Source organism: Balaenoptera borealis (genome assembly GCF_965194805.1).
Source record: "Balaenoptera borealis genome assembly, chromosome: X".
Classification (NCBI taxonomy): Eukaryota; Metazoa; Chordata; class Mammalia; order Artiodactyla; family Balaenopteridae; genus Balaenoptera; species Balaenoptera borealis.
The window spans coordinates 97,752,179-97,774,475 of record NC_138881.1 but is presented as its reverse complement, the minus strand read 5'-3'; the positions used below and the strand labels follow the sequence as shown (position 1 = coordinate 97,774,475).

At 39.6% G+C, this 22,297-nt stretch overlaps 2 protein-coding genes and 1 long non-coding RNA gene across 6 annotated transcripts in view; 1 reads left to right on the top strand and 2 right to left on the bottom strand.

Moving 5' to 3' along the window:
- LUZP4 (leucine zipper protein 4) overlaps nt 1–22,297 on the bottom strand; it is a 389,928-nt gene that overhangs the window by 44,981 nt on the left and 322,650 nt on the right. The window lies entirely within an intron of this gene.
- The window catches only part of LOC309620815, a 333,501-nt gene that overhangs the window by 37,929 nt on the left and 273,275 nt on the right, over nt 1–22,297 (top strand). The window contains exon 2 of one of the 2 annotated variants that reach the window (XR_014239662.1): nt 10,524–10,573. This is a non-coding gene — a long non-coding RNA (uncharacterized lncRNA). Of the gene's footprint in view, nt 1–10,465; nt 10,574–22,297 lie in introns of those variants that run through there. The other variant, XR_014239663.1, reaches the window with a different exon arrangement.
- Nucleotides 1–22,297, bottom strand: part of LOC309620733 (uncharacterized protein) — a gene marked incomplete at its 5' end in the record, with an annotated part of 65,314 nt that overhangs the window by 24,492 nt on the left and 18,525 nt on the right. For 2 of the 3 annotated variants that reach the window (XM_082377601.1, XM_082377599.1), the window contains 2 exons: nt 10,316–10,449; nt 22,073–22,165. In XM_082377601.1, coding sequence (XP_082233727.1) covers nt 10,316–10,449; nt 22,073–22,165 — 227 coding nt within the window. Of the gene's footprint in view, nt 1–6,517; nt 7,240–10,315; nt 10,450–22,072; nt 22,166–22,297 lie in introns of those variants that run through there. The other variant, XM_082377600.1, reaches the window with a different exon arrangement.

The window sequence follows — 22,297 nt, the reverse complement described above, 5'->3', positions numbered from 1 at the left end:
TTTTTGATAGTTTGATTAATATGTGTCTTGGCGTGTTTCTCCTTGGATTTATCCTGTATGGGACTCTCTGTGCTTCCAGGACTTGATTAACTATTTCCTTTCCCATATTAGGGAAGTTTTCAACTATAATCTCTTCAAATATTTTCTCAGTCCCTTTCTTTTTCTCTTCTTCTTCTGGGACCCCTATAATTCGAATGTTGGTGCGTTTAATGTTGTCCCAGAGGTCTCTGAGACTGTCCTCAGTTCTTTTCATTCTTTTTTCTTTATTCTGCTCTGCAGTAGTTATTTCCACTATTTTATCTTCCAGGTCACTTATCCGTTCTTCTGCCTCAGTTATTCTGCTATTGATCCCGTCTAGAGTATTTTTAATTTCATTTATTGTGTTTTTCATCGTTGCTTGGTTCCTCTTTAGTTCTTCTACGTCCTTGTTAAATGTTTCTTGCATTTTGTCTATTCTATTTCCAAGATTTTGGATCATCTTTACTATCATTATTCTGAAATCTTTTTCAGGTAGACTGCCTATTTCCTCTTCATTTGTTAGGTCTGGTGTGTTTTGACCCTGCTCCTTCACCTGCTGTGTGTTTTTTTGTCTTCTCATTTTGCTTATCTTACTGTGTTTAGGGTCTCCTTTTCACAGGCTGCAGGTTCGTAGTTCCCGTTGTTTTTGGTGTCTGTCCCCAGTGGCTAAGGTTGGTTCAGTGGGTTGCGTAGGCTTCCTGGTGGAGGGAACTAGTGCCTGTGTTCTGGTGGATGAGGTTGGATCTTGTCTTTCTGGTGGGCACGTCCACGTCTGGTGGTGTGTTTTGGGGTGTCTGTGGCCTTATTATGATTTTAGGCAGCCTCTCTGCTAATGGATGGGGCTGTGTTCCTATCTTGCTAGTTGTTTGGCATAGGGTGTCCAGCACTGTAGCTTGCTGGTCGTTGAATGAAGCTGGGTCTTGATGTTGAGATGGAGCTGTCTGAGAGATTTTCGCCGTTTAGTATTACGTGGAGCTGGACAGTCTCTTGTGGACCAGTGTTCTGAAGTTGGCTCTCCCACCTCAGAGGCACAGCCCTGATGCCTGGCTGGAGCACCAAGAGCCCTTCATCCACATGGCTCAAAATAAAAGGGAGAAAAAAATAGAAAGAAAGAAAAAAAGAGGATAAAATAAAATAAAATAAAACTATTATAATAAAAAATAAGAAAAAAAATTAAGAATAAATTTATTAAGAAAAAAAAATTTTTAATTTTTAAAAATAAAAAATATGAAAAAACTTATTAAAAAATTTTTTTAATTTCTAAAAATAGGAAATAAGGAAAAAATTATTAAGAAAACATTTATTAGGAAAAAAATTTTTTTAAGTAAAAAAAAAACAGAAAAAAGAAAAAAAAAAAACAAAAAACGGACGGACCTAACCCTAGGACTAATGGTGAAAGCAAAGCTATACAGACAAAATCTCACCCAGAAGCATACACATATACACTCACAAAAAAAGGAAAAGGGGAAAAATTAATATATCCTGCTCCCAACGTCCATCCCCTGAATTTGGGATGACTTGTTGTGTATTCAGGTATTCAACAGATGCAGGCACATCAAGTTGTTTGTGGAGCTTTAATCCGCTGCTTCTGAGGCTGCTGGGAGAGATTTCCCTTTCTCTTCTTTGTTCGTACAGCTCCCAGGGTTCAGCTTTGGATTTGGACCCGCCTCTGCATGTAGGTCGCCTGAGGGCGTCTGTTCTTCGCTCACACAGAACGGGGTTAAAGGAGCAGCTGCTTCGGGGGTTCTGGCTCACTCAGGCCGGCGGGAGGGAGGGGTACGGATGCGGGGCGAGCATGCGGCGGCAGAGGCCGGCGTGACGTTGCAGCAGCCTGGGGCGTGCCGTGCGTTCTCCCGGGGAAGTTGTCCCCGGATCACGGGATGCTGGCAGTGGCAGGCTGCACTGGCTCCCGGGAGGAGCGGTGTGGAGAGTGACCTGTGCTCACACACAGGCTTCTTGGTGGCGGCAGCAGCAGCCTTAGCGTCTCCTGCCCGTCTCTGGGGTCCGCGCTGATAGCCACGGCTCACGCCCGTCTCTGGGATCCGCGCTGATAGCCGCGGTTCGCGCCCGTCTCTGGAGTTCGTTTAGGCGGCGCTCTGAATCCCCTCTCCTTGCGCGCCGCAAAACAAAGAGGCAAGAAAAAGTTTCTTGCCTCTTCGGCAGATGCAGACTTTTTCCCGGACTCCCTCCCGGCTAGCACCAAAGCCGGAGCCTCAGCTCCCAGCCCCCGCCCGCCCTGGCGGCTGAGCAGACAAGCCTCTTGGGCCGGTGAGTGCTACTCGGCACCGATCCTCCGTGCGGGAATCTCTCCGCTTTGCCCTCTGCACCCCTGTGGCTGCGCTCTCTTCTGTGGTTCCGAAGCTTCCCCCCTCTGCCACCCGCAGTCTCTGCCCACGAAGGGGCTTCCTAGTGTGTGGAAACGTTTCCTCCTTCATAGCTCCCTCCCACTGGTGCAGGTCCCGTCCCTATTCTTTTGTCTCTGTTATTTCTTTTTTCTTTTGCCCTACCCAAGTACGTGGGGAGTTTCTTGCCTTTTGGGAGGTCTGACGTCTTCTGCCAACGTTCAGTGGGTGTTCTGTAGGAGCAGTTCCACGTGTAGATGTATTTCTACTGTATCTGTGGGAAGGAAGGTGATCTTCGCGTCTTACTCTTCCGCCATCTTGCCTCATCCCAAACTGATGTTTTAAAATAGATGTAGCATCTTCTGGTTTTCATTTTTCAGAACACAAAAACAAGTAAGAAATAAAGGAACTGTAACATCTTCAAAGGATATCAAATTAGTACATTCACATTTAGCTTTTGGATTTAGCTATAAGGGCCCTTGGGCTTATTCTTTGGTTTCGATAAGAGCCAATGCTTGCTTTCCAGATGTTGCTATTGCTGTACTTTCATGACTCATAATTCTGCAGTAGCATGTGTAATGCTATTTGCGCACATACTTTGGTGATAGTACTACCTAACTAGTAAATGGGGATACTGTCACTAGGATACAGCAAACTACTACTAACTCCTCTCACCTGCAAAGGTTTCCTACAGGCTTCCCTTTCCCCTAAAAACTGGTGGATTGTTTACAGCTGCTGTAGGGGAGGAAAAAATAATTTTCCCTCTACCCTTCCGAGTTCTTGGATGAGACCGTCCCCCATGTAATAAAAGACAGATTAACAAAAGAAGAACAAACAGAACTTTATTAACATGTATACTTCATGTATACATGGGGGATACCAGGAAAACTGAGTAACTCCCCAAGATGGCCAAGTCATCACCTTCAATAAATACCATCTTCAGTTAAAGACAAAAGAAAGATGTTGGGTGTGGGGTGAACCAGTTATGGGAGGTGACCAGGAAAACACAGTAAACAAGGGTAAGGTTTGTTATGCAGATTTAAGTAGGTACATTTTCCATTGATAAGATTCTGTTGTGATTTAGTCTTTCTTCCTTCTTGGTACAGAAAGGGAGACACTTACAAGTGGAGATTTACTCTATAAATGTAAATTTCCCTTACAAAAGAGCAACTTCTCTGTTTTCAGAGCATCTCCTGTGTCTGCTGTTTGTCAAAATAATTAGCTCAAAATAATTTATATGCCAAAGAGGCATATTTTGGGGTGGCATGTTCTGCTACACTTCACTACCTTAGTTCCTGTGGGAGAATTCAGAGTCTATTTAACTCTACATGTAGAATTTGACTAGTCTCTGAACTGAATACTCAATTTAAAATATGTTACAAAATGTTCAAATGAAAAGCCTGTATACACATACACAATCACTGTATGTATACCAGGTTTTTCAGTGACAAAAGAAAAAAATTAGTGATAGAACTGCACCCCATGAACAGAAATTCAGCTCTCAGACCTCTCCATTGCTCCTTATCAGGAAGTAACAGAGAGCAGGTTCTCTGGGTATATACACTTAGGAATAAGAAGGAATCATTGGCACAGATTCCTCTCTATGGCACACTTGTAAAGCTACTGTTGACTTAAAAAAAACGCCCAGTGTGAGAGCTGTGAGTTAAGTTTTATTTGGAGCAAAGTGAGGACTGCAGCCCAGGACACAGCATCCCAGATAGCTCTGAGAAACTGATCCAAAGAAGCAGTGGGGAAGGTCAGTATACATGTGATTTGGGTGAAGGGGGAGTACATGCAATTGAGCGGATATTTTTTTGCAGAAGATTTCTGCTAGTCACGAAGAGCAGTCATCACCATGAATGATTTTAGTGTTTTTCTGGATATGAGGAGATACAAGAATTGGGCTCATAAAATCGGCTCCTAAAAACATCTAACTATCTGAAAACCTGTTCTGCCAGTTTTTCCCAGAGCACAGAGTGCCTCACTTCTGCTCTCCCCGCTGAACTCCTTTCAGGGGGTGTTGAAAATCAGCATCTGCAGCAGCATCTGATTTAATCCTTGTAGAGGTAGATGGCAAGTGCCAATGGCGAGTGCGAATTTGTAGTTGACAGGGCTCCCTCATAGTCATAAATTCGACAATGCTTTGGGAGGTATTTCATGACCATTTCATCCCACAGTGCTAGGAAGGCTCATTCCTAGGTCTGGCGAAGATAGGCCACTCAGTGTGCTATTACTGGACTAGGTCTTATAAACAATTGCTAAAGGTAGCTCTGGACCACCTGTCTTACTAATCTGTTATGGTCCAAGAAAAATTCCCTCTTGTTGTATCTTTCCATATCCAGGGTTACACTATTACAATCATTGATCTCATATAAAACTATGTATTTTTGTTGGAGGCTCAGTCACACATTTGGTAATGCCAGAAACAACAATCTTGTAAAACAAGCAAAATACAAATAACATAGCTAGCAGTATTATTAAAGTCATAAGTAAGAATTAAGCCAAGAACTTCCATTAGGTGCAGCCCAGTATATCCTCAGGTCGTCTGACTTAGTCTGTTCTGTACCAATCCTTATCTTTCAGGAAAATTATATTTTGACACAGTCCATAATGCTCCCAGCCCAGTTTCCTAGTGTTACTAGGCTGGTTATCCTTAGTATAATTTGATTGTTCCCAAGATAAAGGGGGGCGTTAAAACTTAAATGACTGCAGCCTGTTGTTAACACATAAATCCATCCCATAATTGTGGGAGGTTTTATTCCTTGGCTGAAATATTGCTTGTTGCTCTGATTGAGCTTGAGTAACTTTAGAGGAAAATTCATTTTTTATGGCCAGGGTCAGAGCAGGTATTATTAATTGGCTAGGTGAGGGAATCCGCTGAACAGGACTATAATTTCTTTCCTCTAGAATAAATTTCCTAAGGGCCATCCAATTAGAGCCTTGGAGGGGAGAAATCCACCAAGATAACCCAAAAGTACTAGACACAGGTAATTGGCCACAAACCCAACAATTGGATTGATTTTTTTTTTAACATCTTTATTGGAGTATAATTGCTTTACAATGGTGTGTTAGTTTCTGCTGTATAGCAAAGTGAATCAGCTATACATATACATATATCCCCATATCTCCTCCCTCTTGTGTCTCCCTCCCACCTTCCCTATCCCACCCCTCTAGGTGGTCAAAAAGCACCAAGCTGATCTCCCTGAGCTATGTGGCTGCTTCCCACTAGCTATCTATTTTACGTTTGGTAGGGTGTATATGTCCATGCCACTCTCTCACTTCATCCCAGTTTACCCTTCCCCCTCCCCATGTCCTCAAGTCCATTCTCTATGTCTGCGTCTTTATTCCTGTTCTGCCCCTAGGTTCTTCAGAACCTTTTTTTTTTTTTTTAGATTCCATATATATGTGTTAGCATACGGTATTTGTTTTTCTCTTTCTGACTTACTTCACTCTGTATGACAGACTCTAGGTCCATCCACCTCACTACAAATAACTCAGTTTCGTTTCTTTTTATGGCTGAGTAACATTCCATTGTATATATGTGCCACAACTTCTTTATCCATTCATCTGTCAATGGACACTTAGGTTGCTTCCATGTCCTGGCTATTATAAATAGAGCTGTAATGAACATTGTGGTACATGACTCTTTTTGAATTATGGTTTTCTCAGGGTATATACCCAGTAGTGTGGATTGATTTTTAAAATTAGCATAGGATCGTGCCCATGATAAGAAAACATTTGATTCATATACAAAGCTCTAAGAAGTCAAGAAAATATTATAAACGATCATACAAGTCAGGTCTAGGATCTTGGGCAACCTGTCTACTTCTGATGTCATCTTCTTCTTGTCCTAGTGTGAGTGTAATTTCTCCTCTGATAAGTGTCCTTCCATCTAGGTTGGAGATAGTCCTTTAGATTATGTCTCTTCCAGTATGCATAATCCCCTGGTTGCAAGTCACGGGGATTCTGATTTTCATCCAAAGATAGATTACTGAGATAAGCTTCAGAAACAAACTTAGAGTGTCCTTTTAATAATTCAATTTAACTTTACATCAATATAACATAACAGCAAGGAACTATCTGGGAAGTTAGTAAATACAGACCTCCATTAACAAAACTGGGATTTAACATTCATTGAAACATCTTTTTCTCTCTAAAATTACCCTCATTTCTACCAAATATAACCAAATTAAGACTAATTTGTTTGCAAAATAAGTCTGGTCTCAATAAACTTGGCCTGATGATTTATATAACTATAATTGATCATATAGGCTTTTTGCTTGCTGAAGCTGTTATAAGGAGTCTCAGACTGGACTTTTAAAAGACCTCTCAGGGCTAGGAAAGTCACACCAAGGGCTTATCACAGATTTCACCTAACAAATCTAGGTGAATTCCTCCTTTTTCAAGGTCCCCAAAATACCTTGAGATTTCTATACCTACTAGTGAGGTAGCCTTCCTAATTTATCTGATAAAGCTGATGGGAACCTAAGAGTTTCCAATGTCTGGAGGGAACAGATAAAAAAGATAAATGTTTCAATTCTGCTTACAAAGGTATAATTTACCAATTACTGTAAGTCATAATTAGTTTGAGGGGAAGGTTTTCCTTACACCTGGAAAACGCAGATTTAAACCAGTAATTTTTCAGATAGAAGCCATAAAATTTATAACCATATTCACCAGTTCACTCAGTCCTATGTAACTAATCCTTTTCGTTAACAGTTTTGTGAAGCCATCAGGTTTTTCATTAGAATTCTTTAGTTTCTTACCCAGTTCAGCATTATGGTCTGAAAGTCAGAAACTTGTATTTATTCAAAAGTCCTTTCTATAAATCTTCTTGAAGAGGAAGCATTTTTGCAAAGGCATCAGAGTGAAACCGTGTCTATAATGACAAAAGACTTAAGGCATGTTTAAAATCTGCTTACAATGCAATGCAACTGACAAAGCAACTTGGTTAATGCTGTGACATACAACACTTTAAGATAATAACTAGAATTATGACTGATAACATTTTACCAGGATATGTCAGAATTTTAGGAACTCCATGTAATTTCTAGAATATCTATATTAATAACATTTACCTTACACTAAAACCTAAGAAGATTTATTACTCATTTGACAATACTTCCCATGTAACTTAACGTACCAAATGAACCTAGTTTATAATCTCTCTTTGGGATGTTTCAGGGGCACTTTGAAGCATCCTAAAGTTAGCTAGAGGTCAAAAGGACTTCATTAGAATTTGATTTAGGAAGTTTTGTCAAAAAAGGATTTAGAACACTCAGTCAGGTAGGGTCACAGGTCACTGTGAAACAATAGTTATTCACTTAGCCAAAGTAACAATAAAAGATTTCAAAGGCAAATACAGAACAGATCACTTAAAAGGTAAAAAAACTTGAAATCTGTTATCAAAGGCAGTTCAACATTTTAAGAAATCTTGTCCTCTTAAAAGAGAGGGAAGCCAAATTCAAGTTTTGAATTCAAGTTTTGAGCTTACTTTTAAAATTAATTTACTCAATTAAATTTATTTTAAACTTAGTCAATCCTGACCATGCACAAAACTCTTTTCTCAGGGTCCTCTTTCCACAAACCCTTTGTCACTTTCTATATCCAGCATTTTATTTTCCCATTCAGAAACAGCCACCTGTAAGTCAGACCTACTTCCTTTTCCCTTAATAAAATGTAATTCCATTCTTCATGCCTTCTTTACTGAAAACACACATCTTACTTTCCTTAAGCAACTATGAACTGTCTTCTATGTTAGCATTCTGTAGATTGGTGAACATAAATACCAGTGATATTTTCTAAAAACATTTGCTTTCTTTAGAGAAAGTGGCACCAAACATATTCATTAATAGTCCTAAATACCTTTTGTTTCTCTGTGAAAGTAAGCCAATGTTCAGTAATTAATGTTTCAGTATCTTATTTTATTTGGGAATGACCTAGCTATTCAATAAGCTTCCATCACTTAATTTAGCACAACTATAGAATTGCAAGTTACCAGAATCTGGAGACACTATTTTAGATAGACATTCCTAAAGCAAAATTATTCTTAATAGAGTTTATCTGAAAGCTCTTATCTCATTTACGTTTTATTTCCTTAACAAGTTTCTTCACATCAAGTTACTTTCCTTGCTGACAAATTTGTAACAGATATAACAAGATTTTATTTAGTTTATATTACACCTAGGCATAATAAAAGTATTATACTTAATGCTGATGACTCTAGAAACATGTCTATATTAATTAGATCAACAAACTTAAACATTAATACCAAATATTAATTTAATACTGAATATTTCCCAGTTCATGTGAACCTGAAATTTATTTAGCTTAATTTCTCTTGTATTTAGAATTGTTTGATTTGTAAGCGCTTACTTTTCTTTAAGCCAATTAAATAGAGCTCATTTACAAATTAACCACAGCAATATTATCCAAAGACAAAGACACATACTGAGACATACATATATCCAGACAGACACAAGAGATCTAGCTGCATTTTCTATCTTAGTCATGAATCAGGTATCATAATATAAAACTCACTAGTTTATAAATAACAGTTGGAATAAGAAACAATTTTAAAAGGCTTCCTCCAGTTTTTTTTTTCTTCTCAATCTCAGGAATTAGAGATGGTCTAGATAAGACAAGTGTTCCTGAGACCTCTGGTCTCAAGGCACAGGGAGAGAAAATCAGGTTCTCCTAGTAGGACTTACTCCCTTAGGGTCAGAATTCTGAAGAGAATTTTTTTTTTTCCTTCAAGCTAGCTTTCTCTACTGGTTGGGAATTAAATGGGGGTCGGTTAAACTTCGACTGGCATTGTGTACTTAACTGGTGCAATTGAAGGTTCATAATTTTTGTAGATACCCCCCTTTTCTTTCTTTTTAATGGTTTTGAAAAGTTGGTCTGACATAGTTTCAAGTAATTAATTATTGGTTTCCTGCAAAGAAGTTACTCTATCATTTCCTCTTTTAGAAGCTTCTAGATACCAATCAAAGTAAGCATTCCATTCAGTCTGTTTGATCTTACGTCCAGCTTTTTTTTTTTTTCCTAACTGTGTGTGCAAAAATATTAATTTTGGAATATCAAAAGAACCCCAATCTGGTCTTTTTAGGTTGAGATCTCCTTTAGTATAAGTTCCCCAATTAAGTAGGTACTTGCAAGTATGAGTTTTTGTACATACATAAACCTGGCTGGAGTGTTAGTCAGAGGCTGGCTTTCTGACGCCCCTTGTTTCTGTGTTTGAGAGGCTCTATTTCCTATCTTAAAGTTGAATTTTTCAGGGATAAAGTTTACTAATGAAGTTGTGTGGTGGGCTTAACTCCTCTAGGCATCACCCCAGAGTCGTTTCAGCCCTCTTACTTGTCTCAGTTTCTCCCTTTGGTGGTCTAAGACCACCGCGGGTGCTCGGATCGCTGAGTGGCTAATTCTTATCTGCAACCTCTGGACGAGCAAGTGTTTAATTAATGAATGGGTTTCCCTATGGGACCACTGCACGGTATGAGGACTCTGCCTCCACCATTCCTGTAAATTTCTCAGTCACCTGAGAAAGCTGTAACCGGCCGGGAGGAGTCTTGTCCCTTTTCTTTGGAGCAAAGCTCTCATGTAATATCTTCATTTCTATCCTGACAAATTCTATTAAGGCAGCTGAACTGAGGAAAAGCATCAGATCAGCCTCTTACCTAACCACTCAGCGCAGACCACTCAGTCTCCTACAACTGGGCAAACCCTGATATCTTTCAACCAGCCCCCCCCAGTATCTTTCACCTGGGCGGGTATTCCCTGGTATCTTTCAACCAAGCCCTACCCAGTATCTTTCCACTGGGTATTTCCCTCGTATCTTTCAACCAGGGGCCCCCCAATATCTTTCAACTGGGAGGAGGCAGGTACCTGCTACACCGCCAAATAAAACTCAGGATCATCAACAAATATGGGAGATCTGAGAACCAGGAGAGACTTACCCAAATTCGTCTGGACTCTCCAAGGAGGCAGATGGGCACAAGTGGCCTCTGCTGGTACCAAGGCTCCAGTTCCTCGTAGAGTTCAGGTGAAGGCGAGATGTCAACTCTGGGTCCCTTCGTGGTCGCCATAATAACTGTCAACATAAAAAAAATGCACAACATGAGAGTTGCAAGTTAAGGTTTATTTGGGGCAAAATGAGGACTGCAGCCTGGGAGATGGCATCCCAGATAGCTCTGAGAAACTGCTCCAAAGAGGCAGTGGGGAAGGTCAGTATATATGTGATTTTGGTGAAGGGGGAGTACCTGCAATCGAGCGCATATTTTTTTGCAGAAGGTTTCTGCTAGTCACGAAGAGCAGTCATCACCATGAAGGATTTTAGTGTTTTTCTGGATATGAGGAGATACAAGAATTGGGCTCATAAAATTGGCTCCTAAAAATATCTAACTATCTGAAAACCTGTTCAGACAGTTTTTCCCAGAGCACAGAGTGCCTCATTTCTGCTCTCCCCCCTGAACTCCTTTCAGGGGGTGTTGAAAATCAGCATCTGCAGCAGCACCTGACTTAATCCTTGTAGAGGTAGATGGCAAGTGCCAATGGCGAGTGCCAATTTGTAGTTGACACTACAATTGCACATTTATTTAATTTGTTATTATTAATATAGGAAGGCAAAATATAGGACCACATAGTTCTGTAAAGACAGAAGTCAGCACTTTGGATTGCCATCAGAAGCAAGTATGTGAACTGAGTTCATTATAGTTCACAGTTGTTAGATGCTCCCATGGTCAATGCCTAAAAGCAATCAAGCTGCTGTGTCTGGTGTTATTGGAAACTTTTAGACACTTCTCAGGAATATGCTTAAGAATAATGCCTAGTGATACAGGGAAAGAACAACCCAGAGAATATTTCCATATTAACATATGTGGAAAGGAGTGCTCCTAGTCAGAAGCGTCATCTCATGTGCTTCATTCATTCATTAACTTATTCAATAAACACATACTGAGCCAGATACTGTTCTAGGTTGTGTGAATACAGCAGTGAATAAAGAACACAAAAATCCCTGCCCTCATGGAGCTTACATTCTAGTGAGGGAAGATGGACCATAAACAAAATAAGTAAGTAAAATAAATAGTATAAGTGATAAGTGCTATGGAGAAAAAAAATATGAAGGGGGATAAGAAGTTGTGTTTATGGAGGTTGTAATATTAAATAGGATGGTCAGGAAATGCCTTGATGAGAAGCGACATTTGAGCAAAGGCATGAAGGGGATGAGGGCATCAGCTATGGAGAAAGCTGGTGGAAAATTGTCATAGGGAGAGAAAACCAAATACAAAGGCCTTGAGGTTGGGAGAGTGGCTGGTGTCTTAGTGAACAGGAGGCCAGAGTATTAAAGGTTGGAGGCGGGGAGGTGGGAAAATTGTGCATGGCTAGGAAGGAGCTATCATGAGATTTTTGGCTTTTTATGTGACTAAGATGGGAAGCCATTTGCAGGGTTATGAACAGAGGAGTGAAGTGGTGATTTGACTTATTTTATTTTTTATTTTTAATTTTTTTGGCTGCGTCGGGTCTTCGTTGCGGCACACAGGATCTTTCATTGAGGTATGAGGGATCTTTTATTCATTGCAGTGTGTGGGCTTTTCGTTGCAGCACTCGGGCTTCTTTCTAGTTGTGATGTGCGGGTCTTCTCTCTCTAGTTGTGGCGTGTGGGCTCCAGGGCGCCGGGCTCTGTAGTTTGCGGCTCGCAGGCTCTCTTGTTGAGGCGAGTGATCTCAGTAGTTGTGGTGCGCTGGCTTAGTTGCCCCACAGCATGTGGGATCTTAGTTCCTGGACCAGGGATTGAACCCACGTCCCCTGCATTGGAAGGCAGATTCTTAACCACTGGACCACCGGGGAAGACCCTGACTTATGTTTTAAATATGAATCACTCTGGTTGCTGTTTTGAGAAAAGACAGTAGAGGGCAAGAGTGGAAGCAGGAAATAGGGAGACCCGTTATGCAGGTGATAGATGATGGTTGTTTGGAACAGTATAGTGTAAAGGTGTAAAGTGGTTGGATTTGGAGTATATACTGAAGGAGCAAAATTGGACGTGGAGTGTGAGAGAAATGGAAATAACAAGATCGTCAAATGTTCTACATAGTTCTTAAGTTATTCCTCACTTTAAGTGTTAGAAACATTTCTAAATAGTTGCATATATAACTGATTCACATTTGAAATCTATCAGAGCAATTTATTATTTACAATAAACACATAATGAATCTATAAGAAAAAGACTTTTAAAATAATTTATTGATTCCCTAATTTCTGTTTTTGGTGTCATTGTTTATATATATTATTGATTTTTCATACATAAAATGTAAGATCCATTTATTTATTTAATTTTTCTAGTTTTATTGAAGTATGATTGACAAATAAAAATTGTATATATTTATGTTGTACAATGTGATTTTTTAAAAGATGTACAACATGATGATTTAATATACATATACATTGTGAAACAATTACCAAAATGACATTAATTAACACATCCATCACCTCACTTAAGATCTACTGTCTTAGCAAATTTCTGGTAATACAGTATAGTACTATTAACTATAATCATCATACTGTACATTAAATCTCCAGAAATTATTCATCTTATAACTGGAAGTTTGTACCCTTTGACCAACATCTACCCATATCCCCCACTCCCTAGCCTTTGGCAACCACTGTTCTACTCTCTTGTTCTATGAGTTCAACTTTTTTAGATTCTACATGTAAGTGTCATCATACAGTATTTGTCTTTCTGTGTCTGGCTTATTCACTTAGCATAACGTCCTCCAGGTCCATCCATGTTGTCATAAGTGGCAGAATTTCCTTCTTTTTTATGAATAATATCCCATTGTATATATATATATCATTTTTTAAATCCATTCATCTGTTGACAGACACTTAGGTTGTTTCCATATCTTGGCTACTGTGAATAATACTTCAGTGAACATGGGTGTGTAGATATCTTTTGGAGATAGTGATTTCATTTCCTTTGGATATATACCCAGAAGGGGGGGGTTGCTGGATCATATGGTAGTTCTATTTTTAAATTTTTGAGGAACTTCCTTATTGTTTTCATAATAGCTGTACCAATGTAAGATACTCTTCATTTCTTTAATACCTTTTGAAAATAAGGACTATCTTTCTTGAGTGGAGTTATAGAAGTCTATTCTCAGTGGCAGAGCAACAATTCAAGTATGTTTTATATAAGATGGCACAGAAAGAGGCTAGCTGGCTGCTAAGGCTATATCTTACAGGATGTCTATACATGGTAGAGGGGTGGAGAGTCTTAGTGCATACAGAGTCTTCTTATCAGGGACTTGAGAGGCAATGTTCACAATGAAAAATATGCTAGACAAAAGTCTCCTTTGGGGGACTTCCCTGGTGGCACAGTGGTTAAGAATCCGCCTGCCAATGCCGGGGACACGGGTTCAAGCCCTGGTCCGGGAAGATCTCACATGCCAAGGAGCAACTAAGCCCGTGTGCTGCAACTACTGAAGCCCACGCACCTAGAGCTGGTGCTCCACAACAAGAGAACCCCGCGCACCGCAACGAAGAGTAGCCCCTGCTCGCTGCAATTAGAGAAAGCCGGTGTGCAGCAGCCAAATAAGTAAGTAAATAAATAAATTTATACATATTAAAAAAAGTCTCCTTTCTTATAAAGGAAGCATGAAGGACTGAATTATCTTAATGGGCTAGTGTAATCCAATTACAATAATTAAACGCATCCATTGCTTCTATAGGGCTGGAGCTGTCAAGAAGAAAGGAATCCTCCTTCAATCCTCTCAATTGCATGGCACTGGGGAAATGGACAAATTGCTATACTCCAAGTACCTTACTTTAATATATCTCCTTATCAGTCATCAAGACTTTTCTTCCATTTCAAATTTCCTCATGAAAGAAAAGTTTAAATGGCCTTGATTATAGTTCATTGTTATATTTTAAATTGACAACTTGTTTTATTTATTTATTTTTTAAATTTTTGGCTGCATTGGGTCTTCGTTGCAGTGTGCAGGCCTCTCATTGTGTGGCTTCTCTTGTTGTGGAGCAGGGACTCTAGGCACGCGGACCTCAGTAGTTGTGGCACACGGACCTAGTTGCTCTGCAGCATGTGGGATCTTCCTGGACCAGGGCTCGAACCCGTGTCCCCTGCCTTGGCAGGTGACTCTTAACCACTGAGCCACCAGGGAAGTCCCGACACCTTCTTTTAAAGGGGATGCTTCTGACTTAGGGAGCTTCTAGTCCAATGTCAACATGCTCAGAAGTCATTTCTTACATGGGCATTTTCCTGAGACTGTTTGCCCAGGTGATTAATCTTATCCATTTGGTTTCAATTATTTTAATTTTTCCATCAGACCACAACATTCCTGACCTCATCTAAAAATGTTGGGGGTATATTGTATTTGGAGCCTATAGTTCTTTTGACTGAGTACAGTTCCCATGGAGACATTTATTTTTTTTTAATGTATATAATGCATTTCAAACCACTAAAGGATTAAGACTTTCACATTCTTAATTTTAGCTAAATACATCCTGAGTTTCTGCCAGGTCTTACCCACACTAAGGTATATTCAAAAGCTCTTCCTCTGGGATTAGTCACGTCTCACTGACTTCACTTACTGATTAACAGGCTGAGTAAAGGTCAGTTGCTTTCGAGCAGGCCAATGAAGTATTTCCATGCATTTAACCAATTTCTCAAATTGTAATATGAAACCTGCCGAAGAAAGATTATACATGGGAACCGAGACAGATTTCTTTAGTTTCAATTCACTACATTAAATCCTGTCTTGCCTCAATTTAGTTAGCTTTTTAGTGCTGAAAGGATAACCAAAATGTTAGAAGTTTTGAAGTTAAAAATACAACCACTTTATATTCCTCTAAAATAAAGAACACAAAACAAAATGGCCATTTGAGGACATCAATAGAAGTACTTTCCCATATTTCTTTATTAACATTTCTAAGATTACAGCTTATATATATACCACTTATATTTTGTGAGACTATTTTAGATTTCCAAATGCTCTCATATTTTTATCTTTTCTGTACTATAACCACCAGCTATACTTTGTAGTACTTGAAAAATTATACTATTGTTGTGGATTTTAAAAATTGGGTAGTTTTTAATATATAGATTCCTCTGATAATATGTTCTTAAAGGTGTAGAATGACTTAAACTTGTTTTGAAGTTCAGCAACTGAACATTACCTAAGTACTATGGCTGATCCATTATATTTTAATGTGCAAGCCTTTTAATGATGAATTTCCAAACCACTCTATGGGAGTTACCATGGACACTAAGAGGCACTCCACTGCCAAATCAGATAGATAGAAAAACGGTTCTTTTAATATATTTCAGGTATCTGCAGCCTTCCAGAACTGGGTCTGTCACAAATAAATGGGACTTAGCCTTAATTTATCAGAGATTCTCTGACAGCATTTCAGCTACACATATTTGTTTCATTCTCTTCTGCATTCTGCCTCAGTTCGTATTTTATCTTTGTGAGAGGCGTTACAGTAAAACGCATGATAATTTCCTAAATGTTAGTTAGCTGAGACAATAAGGCCTGTTTTCAGCATTGGACTGGCAGATAAGGAAAGGAGAGATTTGTTTAGTGTGTCTCCTCCACAGGGAGATTTATTGAATCTTGGAGAGAAAGACTTATTTCTGCCCATACCCTTTCATTTGGTAAGTGTAATCCTGCATGCGTTCTTCTTCTTGTAATTTTGTGGTTGTTGCTATATATACTCCAAAATCATGAATTTAAAATCTATTCATGTTCTTCACAGGATCTTCTTTGATAGGGATTCATTATGTAACCCAGTTGATAGACTTATGAAGCCTATTCTTCCCTGAAGAAGTTTGATATATTGAGGGAATATCATTGTGTTATTATTTTTACCATAACATGTATTTTGCTTTCTAAAAATCTCTTTTAGTTAAATGTAATGGAATAAGTTAGGACAAAATAAGGTTGGCTCTCTACTTGTTATACAATAGTTAGATATTTTCATATATTATCAAATATTTCTCAAATATTTTAATAAATTTATATTCATGTATTACAATTTTGCTTCTATAGTAATGTTCTAAAACTGATCTATGATGTTGAGCTAATCAAAGTACCGACAAAAATTTATGTCTTTTCCTCAGTCTAGTCATTTAATTATTTTTATCTTTAGACAAACTAAAATTTTTATTACTATTAGGCCTACACAAATTTAAATCCCATCTCTATGAACCACTCTATGTCTCTTTTAGAGATTAAGACCTTAAACATACATAATTCAGCAAAGTGTTATGTAGCATTATTCTTTGCCTTACCATATCAATTATCTTTATTTAGGCCACTTGTTCAGAATTTCACCTATATTGGCAAGACTATTGCTTGTTTTCATTTCTTCGGCATTACTGTACCAACAGATATGTTAGGAAGATAGGCAGACAGCTGGTGAACACACTCATTCCCTGCCTCGGGGCTTACAAAGCAATTCACCAAATTTATCTTTCCCTAGTTCCTTTCACATCATCACTGTTTCCAAATTGCCTGCTTTTGCCCTCTAAGGATTTGAGGATGTCTAATATATAAAAGCAGCTGAAAGTAAACTTGTACTTCATCAGTTTTGATGTTAGTTGACAGGGTTTTCTTTTATGAAATTCTGTACTATGCTTCCTTGTTTTTGATTGACTCATCTTCCTTTTAGTTTTAATTATATCATACAACTCTAATTTCAAAGATTATTATTATGAAGGTTGTAAACAATATATTTCCTAATACTCTGATTTATACATTTTCAGCATTAATCTCAATACAACATTAGAATTTTTTAAATGGCCTTTTAATGAATCTTTTTGGTTTGTGTGAAATCAGAATCACAGTTACAGAAATAGAGAGAATGTTGAAATCATTACCAAGTGTTGAGGCAACTGGCAATCTCATGCAAAGGAGGAGAAAAGCCAGGGTCAGTGGTATCGAGCCACAACTGTAAATTACATTAGAGTAGGGAGATAAGGTGGTGCTCTAGAGCCAAGAGCAACAAAGCTTCATGATAATAATGACAGCCACTATTTGTGGACCCTCACTATGTTCCAGGTATTATACTCATTATATAGTTATCCCTTTTAGCACTAACAACAGTGGGGTAGGTATGTGCCAGAGTCCCCATTTTGTGGATTCACTGTTCAGTCAACAAATATTAACTGAGTAATAAAGATGTGCCAGGTTCTAGTGAACGAGACTTTTGTCCTCATGGAGCTTATGATCTAGTGGTGATGAACCACTTACTGAGTCTTAGGTTGTATAACTAGCTTAAGATCAGTCTGTGTGGATCCACATCTACATATTGCATTTACCTTCTATCAATAGTTTATATTATGGTGGCTATGAGGTAGTAATCAGAAACCAGGTGGTAGTAACAGGAAACTTTGTGCCAGAGATCAAAGCCAGTTGGACAGTGGATAAGCAGGTAAGTTTCCAGAACATTGCTGTTGAAAGTCAGAGCAAAAGACTGTTCTGTGTACTAAGGAATGGTTTTTTGTATACTGAATATTTGATCATATTATTTCCTGTATTAGAACCCTTCGATGGTTCCACGTTGCCTTTGGGGTAAAAGCCAAACTTTTAATAATAATCTATGTGGCTCAGAGAGGTTGGACACTGTATACCATTTCAGTCCATTTTGTATCTCCTGGCACTTCTGCTCTAGCCATTCTGAACTACCTTCATTTCCTTGAATGGGCGTGCTGTCTCTTGCCCCCTGCCATTTGCACAAGCTCTTCCCTCCCTTGCCTTGCTAACTCCTGCTAATCATTGAGTTCTCAGCTTAGATAGTATCTCTTCCAGAAAGCTTTCCCTGACTCCCAAGTCCAATTAGGTAACCTTTCTCTATGTTCCCTTAGCACCTTATATTCCTCCACCACAGCACTTACCACTCTATAACTGTTGCAGGAAGGGGGACCCCTTCCAGGGCCCAAGAGTGGGCTTTTGTCTAACACTCGGAAATGAATTGCCTGAGGAGACACATGTGCTGACAAAGCAAGAGACTTTATGCAGAAGGGGCACCCAGGTGGAGAGCAGGAGGGTAAGGGAACCCAGGAGGACTGCTCTGCCATGTGGCTCACAGTCTTGGGTTTTATGGTGATGGGATTCGTTTCTGGGTTGTCTCTGGCCAATCACTCTGACTCAGGGTCCTTCCTGGTGGTATGCGCATCACTCAGCAAAGATGGATTCCAGCGAGAAGGATTCTAGGAGGTTGGTAGGACATATGGACTCGTGTCTTCTCTGTCCTTTTTACCTTTGCCGAATTCTTCCGGTTGGTGTTGGTTGTTAGTTCCACATTCCTTACCAGGACCTCCTGTTGCAAGGTAACTCATGCAAATGGTTACTGTGGTGCCTGGCCAGGGTGGGTGGTTTCAGTCAGTGGTTCCCCTAACAAATCCCCCCTGAGAGACTTCATACTCAATATACTTCTTGGGAATTGGGGTGGAGGTCTCTTTCTTCTGTAACTACTTCCTGCTGAGAGTGGGCGTAGTCCTGCCTAGTAGAGTAGAAGTCTCTTTCCACCTGATCTAAATTGAGGTATTCTGTTCCCGAAACTGGCTTTCACCCTCATAGTAACAATTTAGCCTGAAAATGTTGGACTCTGTCAGAGATGAACCTTGTAAGCAGGTGAAACAGACAAAGGCCAAACAGGAGGCTAACAGGATGGTCATCACTGGGCCCAGAAAAGGAGGGCAAAATTTGGGGTGAGGGCTGCAGGGTGTGTGACTTTTTTCTGATTGGTTGGTAGTGAGGTAATAGGGAGGTGCTCCAGGAATCTTGCCCTCAGCCTGAAGTTACAATCCTCCACCTGGGTGGGGGCCTTAGTTCCTGCAAAAGAACTCAAAGATACTGTTATGCATACTCTTTGAGGAGGAACCAGCACCCTGCCTCAAGGCTGTACCTCCACTTGACTGCGACTCCCCCGTTTCTGCATCCCCTCCCTTCGCTGATTAGCAACTATTTGAATCTGACCTTTGGAACTCAAGGAAGGTCAAGGAGGCTGAATGAAGTCTATATCCTACAAACAAGAAACAGGGGACACAGAAAGTATTTGAACTCCAGAGCCCCACAGAGTCCTGTTCAGTTTCAATTCAGGGAACTGGGCGATGACAGCTCTGGCCACTTCCTGTTAAAATGGGGCATGGTCCTGCCTCAAATTGGAAAATAGACACTGAATTGGAAATATTTCCGAGTTCCAAGTCCTGGATCTGAGTCTTGTATGATTAAAACCTCAATCCCTTGGTCTGCCATTTTGGTGTAACAGACCCAATTAGAAGTAGTTGGAGGAGTGACAACTGGAATTTTAATAGGCAAAATAAACCTCATTTCTTTTCAGGAGAATAAGCCTGAAACCCAGTCTGGACCTGGCACTGTGGGGAGACTTTTACCCAGTTGTCTAGTTTTATCTAAGTAGGTTTTAACTTTTAATGTGGTATTAACACATAGATAACAGGTGCTATTGGTTATCATACATGTCTCTTCTTTTTGTTAATGTACAATCTAAACCAATTTCATCGTCTAAAAATGTAATAGTTACAAGAGGAGACATTTTAAAAAGTAAGGTTGCAGTTACCAGCTGCCAGCTGACATTGTTTTGAGAATGGCTTGTGGCATCCAAGTCTGACAGAGCTCAGAAAACTCAAGTTGTTAGCAATACAAGGTCTTGTCCAAAATCTCACCCATAGTGTCACCTAGTTATTTCCTTGGATGTCTGAACCATAGCTACTCCATTTTGACTTTCAATTGCATATCTCTCCTTAATGGCCAAAGCAGATATCACCAATAATGATTTTAGTGCTTTTCTGGATATAAGAAGATGCAAGAATTTGGGCACATAAAATCTTCTGAAAATATTTAACTATCTAAAGGCCTGTTCTGCCAGTTTTTCTCAGAGCACAGAGTACCTCATTCCGATCTCCACCCTGAACTCCTTTCAGGGGGTGTTGAAGGTCAGTGGCCACAATGGCCATTGACTTAATCTTTGCAGAGGCAGATGGCAAGTGCCAATTTTCAGTTGTCAGGGCCCATTCAGGGTCTTAAATTCAACCACGGTTTGGGAGGCATTTCATGACCATTTCATCCCATGGTGCTAGGAATGTTCATTCCCAGGTCTGGAAAGGATTCTGCTGATAGGTCACTCAATGTGCTATTATTGGACTAGGCCTTTTTAACAGTGCCAAAAGTCTCTGGACCACCTGTCTTACTAGTCTCTTATGGTCGAGGAAAATTGTCCCTCTTGTTGCTTCTTCCCAAATCTAGAGTTACACTATTACAATCATTGATCTCATATGGAACTATATATCATCATTTTATCAGAGGCTCAGTCACACATTTGGTAATGCAAGAAACAACAATTTTTTAAAACAGGAAATATAAAAATGTAATATAGCTAGCGGTATTAGTAAGGTCATGAGTAAGAATTTAAGTCAAGAACTTCCAGTAGGGGACTTCCCCGGTGGTGCAGTGGTTAAGAATCTGCCTGCCAATGCAGGAGACATGGGTTCGAGTCCTGGTCCAGGAAGATCCCACATGCTGCGGAGCAACTAAGCCCATGTGCCACAACTACTGAGCCTGCACTCTGGAGCCTGCGAACCACAACTACTGAGCCCATGTGCCACAACTACTGAAGCCCATGCGCCTACAGCCCATGCTCCACAACAAGAGAAGCCAGCACAATGAGAAGCCTGCACACCACATCAAAGAGTAGCCTCTGCTCACCACAACTAGAGAAAGCCCGCGCACAGCAATGAAGACCCAACACAGCCAAAAATAAATAAATTAAATAAATAAATATTTTTTAAAAAAAGGAAGAAAGAAAACCAAAGCTTAGAAGCATAACATTTGAAAACAAAAAAACTTCCATTAGGTGCAGCCCAGTATATCCCAGGTCATCTCACTTCATCTATTCTGTACCAATCCTTATCTTTAAGGGAAATTATATATTGGCACTGTCCATAAGGCACCCAGCCTGGTTTCCTAGTGTTACTAGACTGATACCTTTAGTATGATTTAATTGTTCCCAACATAGAGGAGCCTTTAAACTTAAATTACCATAGCCTGTTGTTATCTACATAAATCCATCCCATAATTGTGGGAGATTTTATTCCTTGGCTGAAACTTTGCTTGTTGCTCTGATTGAGCTTGAGTAATAGACGAAAACTCATATTTATGGCCAGGGTCAGAGCAGGCATTATTAATTGGCCAGGTGAGGTGATTCCATCTAGTAATATCAATGGTGACCTAAAGCTGACTATAATTTTTCTTTCAAAGTAAATTTCTCAGGGCCAACCAATTAGAGCCTTGGCGTGGAGAAATTCCCCAAGGTAACCAAGAAGCACTGGTAATTGGCCGCAAACCCAACAAGTGGATTGATTTTTAAAACTAGCATAGGATCATGCCTATGATAGAAAAACATTTGATTCATAGGCAAAGGTCCAAGAAGTCAAGGAAACATTATAAATGATCATACGAGTCAGGACGAGGATATTGGACAAGATGTCTATTTCTTATGTTGTCTTTTTCTCGTCCTAGTGTGAGTGTAGTTTCTCCTCTGTTTGAGCATTGTTTTAAGGTGATTTTGAGGTCAGCTGTCCTCTCTATAGGCCAGTTCAGTGCAGGGGCTCTTTGTGAGTGGAAATTAATCCAAGAGTCAATTCCCTTCAGTTTCAGTGTGCATAAGCTAGTTAAGAGTACCTGATAAGGGTTCTTCCATCCAGGTTGGAGATAGTCCTTTAAATTATGTCTTTTCCAGTATGCATAATCCCCTGGTTGCAAGTCGTGGGGTATCTGATCTTCATCCAAAGATATATTACTGAGATAAGCTTCAGAAATAAACTTAGAGTGTCCTTTTAATAATTCAATTAAACTTTACAACAATATAACATAACAGCAAGGAACTATCTGAGAAGTGAGTCTTAA